Source organism: Colletotrichum spaethianum (assembly GCF_022836535.1).
Source record: "Colletotrichum spaethianum MAFF 239500 DNA, contig16, whole genome shotgun sequence".
NCBI lineage: Eukaryota > Fungi > Ascomycota > Sordariomycetes > Glomerellales > Glomerellaceae > Colletotrichum > Colletotrichum spaethianum.
This window is the reverse complement of record NW_026054786.1, coordinates 973,203-985,681: the sequence shown is the minus strand read 5'-3', so window position 1 is coordinate 985,681 and position 12,479 is coordinate 973,203. Positions and strand designations below refer to the sequence as shown.

At 47.5% G+C, this 12,479-nt stretch overlaps 3 protein-coding genes across 3 annotated transcripts; 2 read left to right on the top strand and 1 right to left on the bottom strand.

The window, feature by feature from the left end:
• Positions 1-466: 466 nt before the first annotated feature.
• Positions 467-1,436, top strand: ColSpa_06773 (uncharacterized protein; the record flags this gene model as incomplete). Its single annotated transcript, XM_049272985.1, has 2 exons — positions 467-502; positions 567-1,436. The coding sequence occupies 2 exons, from the start codon at positions 467-469 to the stop codon at positions 1,434-1,436; spliced, it is 906 nt and encodes a 301-aa protein (XP_049128942.1).
• An 834-nt stretch (positions 1,437-2,270) lies between these two features.
• ColSpa_06772 (endo-1,4-beta-xylanase 1) lies at positions 2,271-3,027 on the bottom strand (the record flags this gene model as incomplete). The annotated part of the gene is made up of 2 exons (XM_049272984.1): positions 2,271-2,606; positions 2,674-3,027. 2 exons carry the CDS (start codon positions 3,025-3,027, stop codon positions 2,271-2,273), a joined length of 690 nt encoding a protein of 229 aa, XP_049128941.1.
• A 2,141-nt stretch (positions 3,028-5,168) lies between these two features.
• On the top strand, positions 5,169-6,039 carry ColSpa_06771 (uncharacterized protein; the record flags this gene model as incomplete). Its single annotated transcript, XM_049272983.1, has 2 exons — positions 5,169-5,377; positions 5,508-6,039. The coding sequence occupies 2 exons, from the start codon at positions 5,169-5,171 to the stop codon at positions 6,037-6,039; spliced, it is 741 nt and encodes a 246-aa protein (XP_049128940.1).
• Between the last annotated feature and the right edge of the window lie 6,440 nt (positions 6,040-12,479).

The window sequence follows — 12,479 nt, the reverse complement described above, 5'->3', positions numbered from 1 at the left end:
CATGAGACAATCTTGGTTTTGTTATGATCCGAATTGCGACAAGGAACAGTAAACTGCCCCAACGGACTCACCTCGGAATGGCACGGATGATTACGTTGTAGCATAAGGTTATATCACATGGTGGGATTGATATGCCAAACCGGGTGTCCGATCCAATCATGTTCTGGCGAGGTAAACAGAGGGTTGAGGCGAGATAAAGAGGTACGGCAACAGCAAACATGCCAGTTTCCGAAATTTCCGCGAGACTGCAATAGCTTACGGTGATAATGCCTAGGCCCCCGACGCGGTAGAGAATACCGCCGGGGAGAAGTCCGGTTCCATTGGTTCTGTGCTGGACCGATGAGCCCGTGCATCGATTCCAATTTAACATAAGGTAGAGAGCACTTCATCCTCTCTGCAAATAAGTCGAAAACTATCAACCTGTTTACTCGGCGCAAAAATCTTCAAAGGAGAATTATCGCCCGTCATGGCACCAAAAATACAAAATGTGGCACTCGCCGGTGTAAGCTTTTTCCTGTCGATACCAAAAAAGGACTTTAGTGATTTTGCCTTGCTAATCATTTTAGGCAACCGGCAATGTGGGCAGATGGGCTTTGAAAGCCTTGGTCGCAGATAGCTTCAACGTGACTGTTTTGGCTCGCAAGCAAGGATCTTTTCCTGATGGAGTCACAGTCAAGGTGGTTGACTTCAATTCCCCAGATGATTTGATAGAGGCATTGAAGGGCCAAGAGGCTTTTGTGGATTGCACACTGGTTCATGACGATACTCCAACGCGACTGGTTGACGCCGCAGCCGCCGCAGGAGTGTATCGCTACATCCCGTCGGATTTTAGCTTGGACTTCAACAACCGCAATGTCCACGGACTTCCTGTTTTCTTTAAGAAAGACCAAAATGACAAGTATCTCCTCAAGAAGTGCGAGGAGAGTGGCATGACCTGGAGTGTCATCTGCAATGGCCCGTTTTTGGACTGGAATCTGCGTTCCAGCTTCATGAATATCGACATTTACGAAAAGAAGGTCAACTACATCAATGATGGCAGCAACATTCATGTTTGGACGACACTCGAGACAGTCGGCAAAGCGGTTTCCGGAACCCTACTGCATCCCGCCGAGACCGAGAACAGGCCGATCTACGTTCACTCCATCAACAAGAGCCAGAAACAGTTGGCTGATCTCTGTAAGGAGGCTTTGGGATCCAGCGGCTGGGAAGAGTCAAATTCGGATATGGAACAGGTCCTTGCAGAGGCTTTGAAGGAGTTCACAGCTGGGAATTATGGATGGAATGTCTTCGGCGATATGATCCGGTACGCAAACTCGAGGCCGGATTTATCGTGTCCTTGGCCCAGAGATGACAATCCGATGTTGGGTGTGAAAGTAATGACCGATGATGAGGTGAAAGATCTGGTCAAAGCAATTTTTGCTGAGAAAAACACCTAAGAGGATGAAACCACGCATATACACACACAAAGAAATAGATAGAGAGATAAATTATGTGTGTATGTCATCTTTCCATCTATTTAATGATAGGAATCGAGACTTGCGACAACCCAAAAGATTTTGTTATAATCACCAACAGTTACCGAATGCTTCGTTCAATGATATCTCTTACCTAGCCCTGACAAATCGCGCTAAGAACCATGTTGGTGGAACAAGTATGAGGGTTTCTGTATTTCTAGCAACTCTTGTTTTGTGTTGTTTTGACCTGAGAGTTATGGTGTCACTTTTGTCTTGCCGTGATTTGGTTGAACGAATTATCAGGAGTATCTCTGTAGGATTTGGCACGGCACCTCGATGCGAGCTTCCAATACTCTATATTACGGACATTAAGAATATTCTTTTCCTGAAAGCATTGTGGCGTCTTATGCTCTATATCAAGAGTAACAAATACAGCTAGTAAAACAATTCAGAACGGAAATACTTATGTCAATAAACTATCATAAATGCCATCCACGTAAGTAGCTGTTACATATAGACAGTCTTATCGTGGACTCACATGCCTCACTTTTATTTGAACAATCATTCTGGATATACATTGGCACAAATGAATGTGAGGACATTGAATCTAAGGTCATGGTACTGACATTAGAAATTTTTTCCAAAGGAACTAATTAGGAAAAAGTTGATTTCCCCTACAGCTGTGAGGCCCGCTTTCCTCGTCAGAATTGTCTGTTTCTTGAGGGGTCGCTTACTGAACACACCTGATTGTTTCGTGCCCGTATCTGGTTTGCTTGTCCAGCGGGCTTCCGCCACTGCCGGTTCGGTATTTGTCATTCAAGCTGCAGTCTCAACGTTGATGTTGGCCGATCCAGCGGATTTGTAGCCTTCGGTTGCAACGATCATGTAGTCGAAAGTGGTACCGAGGCTCATGCCTGCCTTTGCCCAGGCGTTGAAGAAGTTTTGAGTGGTGACAGTACCACCAGTGCGCTTGTCCTCGCGTATGGCCCAGAACTGCTTGAAGGTCTGGGTGCCTTCGATGGAGGGTGCGTTGGTACGGGTGCTCTCGTATAGTTTGTAGACAGAGCCATCGCTGGTGACCTCACCCTTGGGGGTACCCGAGCTGCCGGGATTATACTCTCCGTGGTTTTCGACGATGTAGTACTCAATAAGCTGTTGAAGCAATATGTCAACAATATGGTTCTAAGAGCTTAAATTTGCTGGCTGGGAATTCACTAACAGGGTTCCTAGTCCAGCCGTAGATAGTCAAGTAGCTGTTGCCGTTGTTGACGGGAGACCAAGTGCCAGAGTACTTAATGGTCTTGGCACCACCAGTCTTCCAGCCTTTTCCCCCTACGAAATTGCCGCCGGACTGCCACTGAACGCTGTAGGAGCCACCAGCACCATTAGTGTAGGTGACGGGGGATGCGCCATCAGTCCACCAGCTGTAGAAATAGCTATTGTGGGTTCCCTGAGAGGAGGGAGTAGACTGGCGTTTGATTAGGTCCGTTCTGGTGACGGGCTCGTTGGTGGGGGCAGCAAGTGAGCCGACAGCGGCTAGGGTGACCGTAAAGATAGAAGCGAAGGAGCGCATTCTAAAGGAGAGGTTAAGTATATATGTATAAGTAAAAACAGGACTAACGTAGTGGTTAGGTTATGACCAGAACTCAAGTGAAGTAGCAAACGCGAAGAAGAGCATTGATGTTTGAGAGCGGACGACCAGGTCCTTTTCAAGATAACTCTCAATTATCTCTTGGGATTCAGCTGGGTCCGATGCTGACACGACAGGGGACCACGGAGGTTCAAGTGCATGTGCGCTTTCTAGTTTGCCGTTGGTTGTATGGGAAGTGGAATGTTTGCGTGATGGGACCACCTTGTCCAGAATAAACTCATGTTGACCCATGTTGGTACTATCATTTCACGAAAGATCGACACAACGGATTTGACACTACGAGATCTTCTGTTGGTGGTCTATGGGAAACATTCCCGAACGGTCAACGCGCGACGGCCAAGATGGACTGATGAGGAGCTTTAGGGTTCCGCCTATGGACGTGCCGGGCTTTGTAGGTCATGAGACGGCGTTGGATACAGCGATGTCGGGTGTAAATGAGCCAAGCCGGGGCCGCTGTTGCACGATCCTTGCAACGCTCTCCGCAATTTGTGCTAAGGGCTGCCTGCGCCGGTACTGCGGCCGATCGAGAATTTTAGAAGAGACAGCTCCTCCGAACTCGTCCAATCGCATTGATTCCTTCAATGAACCGGCCGCCTCGGGTGCCCCATGGGCATTGATCCATCACAATGACAGCTATTTTGATGCTGGGCGATCACTATAAACATCGGGCGAGATCTCAAGCTCTTATTAGTGTACTCTGTAGTTAAGACGAGATGCCAAGGTTCGGGATGTTTGGACTAGCTACGGCCCGCTAACCAATTTGGTAGCACTTAGCGTGGCCATGCTGCACGCTGCCTCCTGAGGAATCAACAACCCTAAAGTTTATGTATTCCTTTCCCGGCGGCTGCCTTCATCTTGCAGTGTTCAGCGAAGAAAAACGGGGCTTGGGTAGATCACCCAATTCGTAAGCGCGTTATGCATGTGATGCTTCCCATCTATAGTGTTGCGAATAGGACTACTCCATCCAAGGCACCGTTCAGAACGCCGAGGGTTGGTCAGACAATCTCCTGCTGTCCCATTGAGCATGCAGAGTGGATGCTGGCTCAGACTTATTTGGTCAGCTTTACATCTTTCTCGAAACCCGGGTTGGCTCAGGGGCATCGAGCCAGTCATTTAGGAACAATGTCCCCGTCTTGCTTGAGTGCTTAACGATTTTGTCTTTGACTTATTTCTTTTTTTTTGTAACAAAGGGCTTCACGCCTTGTTCAAGTCAGTCGATTTACGTGTTAAAGTGAGGGACATGTCATCAATGTTGAGTCTGGACATCTATCTATCCTAGCCTGAACTCTTCTCCACAAAAAAGCTCTGAGCTTTTCATTTTGGGCCACAATCAGACAAAAACACCAAAGGTTGAGAACTCGTTAAGCTGACCGCCGACGCCAGCACATAAGCGACAGGATGATACTTGGCTCTGCCGACCACTGATCTGTAATGCCCTCCAACTCGTGTCTGTCTACATAGTATGGTCCCCGACGCCACATTTTGGTGTTGAGTCTAGAGTACGATAGCGCTAGAAGGGATCACCCGACGGCCCCTAGGTCACATTCCAAACCAATTGAACGCACGCCACCATCAAGCCACTAAACCAAGCAAAGCAACGCTGGCAGCCCAAGCTCGCAATCTTGAATTAGCGGCTTTAAGCGACAGGCCCTGACTTGTACAATGGGGCACCCAGGCTGCACAAACCCCGCATTTCGGCGCGTCCAGGCTTTTCCCTCTTCCATCAAAGTGCTCCCAAGCGAAGCACAAGACCACAGAGACCCGAGACCAGACGACGACGTCAGTGCAGCCGGTGGCACCACGCTCCGCCCATTGGTCCTTCTAGTAGTACTGCTAGTGAGGTAGCTGCCATGCCTCCTCATCAGTTCATAAGCCACACCCTTCGAAATGCGGGGTGCGTTGGCCGTTCTCTGAGGATGAAGTCGTGGCACAACTCAACATCGCAGGCGGTGAGGAGTTCGATAACTCGTCTTCCCACGACATGCTATCAACCAGCAGGACCATTAACGCCTAGGAGACCAGTATTCCATACTGCAGGCTACTATCGCGAATCCGCTGCCGAGATGACGTTGTCACGCGGTCTGCCCCGGTCCAATTCTTGCAAGACGCACGCAAAAGCGCGCCTCCAGGAGACTCTCACGCCCGAGCTGCTCGAGAAGCTCCGCCGATTTTGGTTCAAGCACTTGAAGACAGATGAAGCCTATATACTGCCGCAGAAGAGCCAGATGGGACGATGGTTCTTCTCTGACGCCGACTTTGACGAAGTCTGTGTGTATGTTGGCCCACAAGCTCTTCATGAGAAGTAACAGTGCTGACGTTTGTTTTAGAAGGAGATACCGCCCAGTTCTGGAGGCCATTAAGTCAGCGAGGACAACAAGCAAAGACATACTCTCAATCGTAAGGCCTTTCACACCTCTGCAATGGCTAAGTCTCGTCCTCCTTCTGGATCAAGTGCCGCGAAACATCTACCGAGGCTCGGAGTCATCCATCGTTTTCAAGTTTTTCGATCCCATAGCCCATGAGATCGCCCAGCATGCCATCAACGCCGGCGCGCCAACCCATAACAGAACTAAATACCGCGTCGCCTATCGCATGTGGTTTTATCTCCCTTTCATGCACTCTGAGGATTTGGCACTACATGACTTTGCCATTGAGCAGTATCAGCAAATGAAGGACGATTTTGATGAGCTCCTGGCTGACGATGGATCGGCCGGGTCCGACGACCAGCGGAAATGCTGGGGAGTCTTGGCGGTGCAGAAGGAATCTGCCAAAGACTTGCTGGAAACGAACTACGACTTTGAGATGAAGCATCGGGACATCATTGTACAATTCGGAAGGTACCCTCACAGAAATATGGCTATGGGCCGATCTTCGACGCCGGAAGAGATAGATTATCTCGAGAATGGTGGTGAGACTTTCGGCCGTAGCAAGTGATAATATGTCTTCAATAGTCAATGGGACTGCGACGTTGCATGGGTTTCCGCCATTGTGGATAAGCGCACCGTTCAGGTTAGGGTGCAACGAGGCAACTTGATAACTCCAGATTCTTCTCCCCGATCTTGATTTTCGTGCCATCCTTTCAATCCTTCAGTGAAGACATTGAGTGGGGATTTTGTATGATCTGTTATGATTAATCTACCGTCTAAGCAGAGGTTTTGGGGGGGGGACTAAGAAACAACCTTGATATGTGGTGAAGTCTTTCTAGCTGTTCATGCTTTGACGACTTCATTGGATAACTCAGAAGGATTGGGCATGCTGACGATAAATTTGCGGCGCTGATGTTTTTAGTAATCTCGTAAATAGTAGAATCTATTTGTTGTGATGGAACCCTCGCGGGCCGCCGACCAATAACCGCTAATCTTATCCGCGGCAACTAATCACGTTTTTACAAATCGGCAAATCATATTCCTTGAGAGCGTGCGATCCTACAACCATGACAAGCTCGAGGACAAGGGCAGCTCCGAAAAGTTCGTAAATCATGGAAGTTAACTCAGGAGGAAGTAATTCGCGACTGCTCCTGAATTTCTGTTGTTTTTCTACCAACTTGTATCTCAGAGCACAGCTGCTCGTCACATGCCATCCATGTCTCCCATCATGCCGGCTTTCATCACTTACGCAGCCTAGAACTTAATAGTCCGGATTTGCTGTGTAGCTTCCCTGAAAAGAACAAGGCAAGGACTTTGACGGCCGTTCTCTGCCAAACCCCCAAAATGCCCATTTCTAACATGCGATACTAACAATGGCCAGTTGGAATCTTGAGTGCAAAATAGGAATCGCGAGTTCCAATTTGTCGGTGGACATAAGTATGGGAAGAAAAGTCAGGTGAATTCTTGTCGAATCTTTGTCCTACCCCGCCTTGGACTCGCTAGTCACTCAAACAGAGTTCGTGTGGCTGACAAACCTTAAGACCTGTTTAGGAACTTTCTGCCCCTATGGGCCACGGAGTAAGTGTCGTTCCGAGTCAGCCTAGACGGCGTTTTATAACTCCTTCCTGATCAGGCACTTTCTTACCGCTTCCTCAGCCAGCCGTTTTAGGCAGGTTATCTTATCTTCGCGCAAGTCTGCAGCTGACAACATAATACTGGTCATCTATAGCGCCAAAGCTTGAGAGAAAGTCACTAGAGATTAATTTTCCCCTCATAGAGTCCCCTAAAGCGTCTTTCCCTTTCCTTTGTTTTTGCGACATCATTCCTGTTACCAGTTTTATCTTGCAGCCAAGGAACATTGCCGTAATGCCCTTTTCCGTATACATGTAAGGTAACGATTGAACTGGTGCTATCACGGCGGTGCCACGACCCTGTTTTGGCAGCTCAATGAGTTCTCCATGAATAGCTTTTGGCCGCGTTTTTGCTTCCACCCGTATGTGCCAAGCAGTTCAATAGGACCTTTTATTGGTTTCGCCAGAAAGGTCTGCCTGCCACCGCAACCCCCTGATCTCTCAATCATCCACCCAGCCAAGGCCTAGCTTTGAGGCCATGTTATGTAGGGCCCGGGGGAAGCGACATGAAGGTGATGACATATCTTCAGGGCCTAGAATGAGGATCTGCGCTACGCGAGGAAAGGATTCCGTGTTGGGCCATTTCCTGATTGCTTCCTACGGAATCAACCATTGTCTTCAATGGTTTTCACATGTGTCGAGATTGGCGATATCGCCTCTGATGTAGCGACTCCAAGCCCGTTATCCTTCCCTCGACGTCTACTTCGCGTGCTCATGGGAGAAGTCCGTCCATCGAATATGTGATCGTTCTGGATTGTCTGCCAAATTGGCGATAGAGACCCGCCGGTCTGCTCGACGTCCGGAAGCGCTAGCGTCACTCCGTTAGTTCTATTTCTTCCAATAGTCGTTCGGTTATTGCTGTCGGGCAGAGTAACTGATGGTATGGTCTCAGGGCCTCGGCAGTTGCAGGTACTCATCCGAGTAAACGCCAGCAGCTTGTTCAGAACTACGAACTCCACTTTGAGCTTGACGCTATACACAAACGGCTTGCACATGGTCTGAATCTCGAATTTATCGTTATATTCGAGTATTATAAGGCCTGCGTCGAGAATGAATACCACAGCGAATAGAGCTGCTAAGTGACGGACCATGTTCGTAACAGCTTTCGGTTTTATCGCACTCAGAGGTTTGAGGCTTTTGTAGCCTTCGTAGAGGAAAAAAGTGGCGATAGTAGTTTCTTGAATTGTGAAAACAACCAGCTCGACCTTTTCGTATATCTTGAAAGGCAAAAGCCATTGTTTCGGATTCGTGTTGGCGAGAAAGAAGATTACCGTCTCCGGGATATGCATCGTGACTGCGTTGAAAATAATCATGGAGAGGATTAGACGGATTTTTCGCTGGCTGTGAACAACGAGGTGAAGTCGAGACCACAGGACTATAGCTTGACCGGTGACCATGGAATACCAAGCTATAGGTATGATGATACTGGAAGTGAAGACAGCTTCATGGTAGTAGCCAAAGTATCGGAGGACAAATGCGATAACATTGATGTTGATACCCGTATTAGAAACAACCATGCTCCAGAAGTATCTTCCTCGTCGGCGTTTGAATGTGGTGAAGATAGAAAAGAACGTTTCGATGGTATTGTAGTATGCGGTCGCGGCAAAAGCGACCATCACCATCGCCTGGACCTGAGAGACCGAGATGGTTCCTGTCTCACCCGCCATCTCTCGGCAGAGAAGCAGAGGAGCAAGGCTAGGTATTTCGACGGTTCCGGTGGTTCGTATCTTCTGGGAGGCATCGTGGAAGACTCACAAGCGAGCGGTGGGCGCGAGACGGGATGGAAGTTGCGATGGTGCAGCCCTGCTCAGACGCTAGAAGGATTCCATAGATTAGTACTTAAGACGAGCATGGACGCTGTGCAAATCGGAGTCAGATTAATTCCACATTAAAGTTTACGTTGCACTTCGCGGGAAAGCTTATATTTCCTGCAAATTTACCGATCGTTGTCGCCCGTGAAACGAACAGGATCGCAGACCCAGACGGGGTCTCACGGCTGACTCGTTCGGTGTACCGGTAATATGGGAAGGCGTACGCACTCATCAGACGTTCGAAGCATCGGCTGTTGACGTTAGCCCTTAATGCAACACTGTGCAAACTTTGTATCCCCTTATGGAAAAGGTCAAACGATAAGCCTGCTCGCCATTGGCTGTCGAGATGAAGGAACCTTGAATGAAGGCTGGGTTCATGTCTGCACGGCGAATGGACTACGGTATCATTTTGCCGTCGAGCAGTTATAGTTTGAGGGGTTTCTGAGCTGTTAAGGTTCTGTTCTACCATCTTCGCCAAATCGTTGGTTTCTTTAGCCTGCCGAAATATCTCAATTGGTCTCAGAACCCTGTCCCATTAACGACACTAAAACCCTAGCCGCTGTAGTCATTTGGATGGCCGACGTGGCATGAAGGAATGATTTACACACTGTGGTCAATGGGGTTCGACAAAGTTGGCTGAACTTACTCGGCAGCAAGTTGAGACGACACACGTGTTTTCAGGGTACCATAAATCAGTTTCGAGATCTGATGTGAAATGTAAGATCTCTGCTCTCACTAACAAGGGTGGAACAAGATCCTGAGACTGAAGAATCTGCATGTAGATCATTGCATCATTTGGTTTAGTATGACACAGGGACCAGAAAGGATTCATCCGTAAAATAGTGTAGAAGAGCACAGCACATCCGGTCAGAAACGGATGATGAGGCTTGAAGTTGTCGAGTATTTTGGGACTGTGTCCCTATTGTTCTGAGCCACCTTCTCACCATGGATAAGGTTTTCGCCTCATTTTGAAAAAGTCGGGCCATGGATACTGGGGATTGGCACACTCTAGGAAGCCCAATGCCCATATCTGATGGAGTTGATTCTTTGCGCAGTCCACATGCGCAAGGGCAAAATGTTGACGGCACAAACAGTTGACCAACAGTTGTTCCTCCAACACACCGTTTTGCAAAGCAAAAAGTGTGCTATATCTACTTGAAAACAGAGGCTCTTGAGATAAAACCGAGGGTTGAGCCGAATCATCAGCGTGTTGTTTTCTATCCGTACGCGTATACCTGCGCAAACTCTAACGGTATAATCCCCCAAATCAAGTCTGGATTTTCACATCAACCCACCAAGCCGATGAAGTGATGCCGACAAATTTTTCTTATCCCTTCGTTCAACCTCCCACAAGGAGATAGCTTCGTGATAAGTGGTTTCTTCTACTAGACTGTGATCTACGAGGCGTGCGTGTGGGTTCGTCAAAGAGACTGGGTTCATTTGGTTTGAGTCGAACAACAGAGGGTGGTGGAATATCGTGCATAAGCATTATCTCGAATCGCCTTGGCCCTTCAAGGCCGGCTTTGTCCTTTATTACCAAACAACAGGATTATTGACACATTTCACAATATTCTGCCCGGATATCATCAATGTCATTTTCAAGCTTTAAATGTCTTTGAAGAGAATTTGTGCATCTCTTGAGGCTGGTTTGGCACAATTGCGAGTACTGCTGTTAATATTGCCTCGAAAGGGCCTGGTGTGATTGTTTCATGATATCAACCTGCCGACTCACTCTCTAATTAGTTCCATCTAGTACCACTCGTAAGTTTTGCTTCAACTTACTATCATGATCAGAAAACACTGCCACTCATTTGATCTTAATAGATACATGCAACTTGACATGTCGTAATCAGACTTATGCAACTCGACGACTAGAAGAGCGAATTTGTCTGGTAGATACTATCTCGGTTTATAGACTAACCTCAGCTTCAAGGGATTTCCCTGAGTTATCCTAATCTCTTGACTCAAGACTCTCCTGTATATCTGCTTGAGTGCTAGTGTTCGTGATCATAGGGCATTTTACATTCTGTGATTGTGACCCGGGTGGTTTGGCTTGCATTCTTCTCAAGCCAACTGAAAGCCTCACAATGACTCTTTCAAAGAATTGACGCATGCTCGGAATGCAAGCGGTGAAGACTCCTACATAGATCTCGATGTCCGACCAAAGGGCAGTCGCAAGAGATACGACTGGTAAATCAGTATTTTTTAATCACAGAGAATTGGCAGTCGATGGAGTAGACTTACCAGTAGGATTTGTTGTTTTATAGTTATATCCCACCATTTCGTGGACTCGAAATGCACTCACGAAGGTAAGGCTTGGAGGGCAGGTCAGACAATACGCTCAAGGGACGGGATTAAAACACAGAGACGGAAGCTGGGAACCTACAAGAACCCCAAGCAGAACATTGACATGACACCGAGCTTCTGGCGCAGTTTCATATTCAGTCTCCCTATTTGCATAGCAGGTAAGATAAGCATCCAGACATCCAGTGCGACGTTGAGAGCCCCGTGGCTAAGTGCTACACTGGGCTGGTCGACGCAATGCCCGGGTGATCCCGAGACCAGAAATGCCAGGCTAGATTCAGAGGCTGACATTGGAACAAACCAACGAAGAGGAATGCGAGGCACATCATCAAGTTGACGGCCTGCGTAACCCATAGCGCCAGCCGAACTCTTTCACTAGGGAATACTCGCAGAAACATGAACAAGATTGATGCCTTGATAAGTGCCAAAGTGACATAATAAAGGGCTTGGTTAATATAGAAGCTCTGTTATATTTCAGTCATTAGATACCATCATCGAGCGTTGTGAATGGAATGAGGTGAAGGACAATACCAAGAAAAAGTTGTCAACCTGGTCGAAAGAAAGTGTCCAAATATTCCTTCCCGCCCCATTATTTTCGGCTATTAAAGATTGATCGGTCAGTCTATTGGTGGTATTATTGCGTTTTTTTCGTTGCGTCACAAATATGTACTTACAGAAAATATTTACTGGAATAAATACAATAAGAAGGATCTTGAACGCGAGGTTAGTTTGCAAATCCCATCTTCGTGAACGATGTCGAGAAAGGTAAACACTTACATAAGCTGGCAAGATAGTCGAGTCATCAGCCCCCCACGCCGACCACCTTGCGATTTTGACCATCATGCGGATAATGATAGAGACGGTAGGCAGTATGATGAACAGGACGAATCGGACACCCTTGGTTTTGGCAAACTCATCGACTTCAGGAAAATCGCAAAATTGCGATGTAACGTTCTGTGTGACTGATAATTTTATCGTTATCAGGTAAAGTTCATTTTCGACATAGTAAACAACAACTGATACTAACCTAAAATTTCCTTGATTGTGCAGTTTGCCCTGACGCATGGTTCTATCAGTCTGGGGAACGAAGGATCTTGGCAAAGGCAGTTTTGGTTCGTTGGAGTGCATGGTGTCTGAGGGAGAATTGCCTGCATACAAAGCAACTATGAAGGTCAATACAAACCTTGCAATGGATTCAAAGAGATTCTTCTTACAGCACAATAAGGATATTCTTCGATTTCTTGTGCCAGGACGCCAGGGAA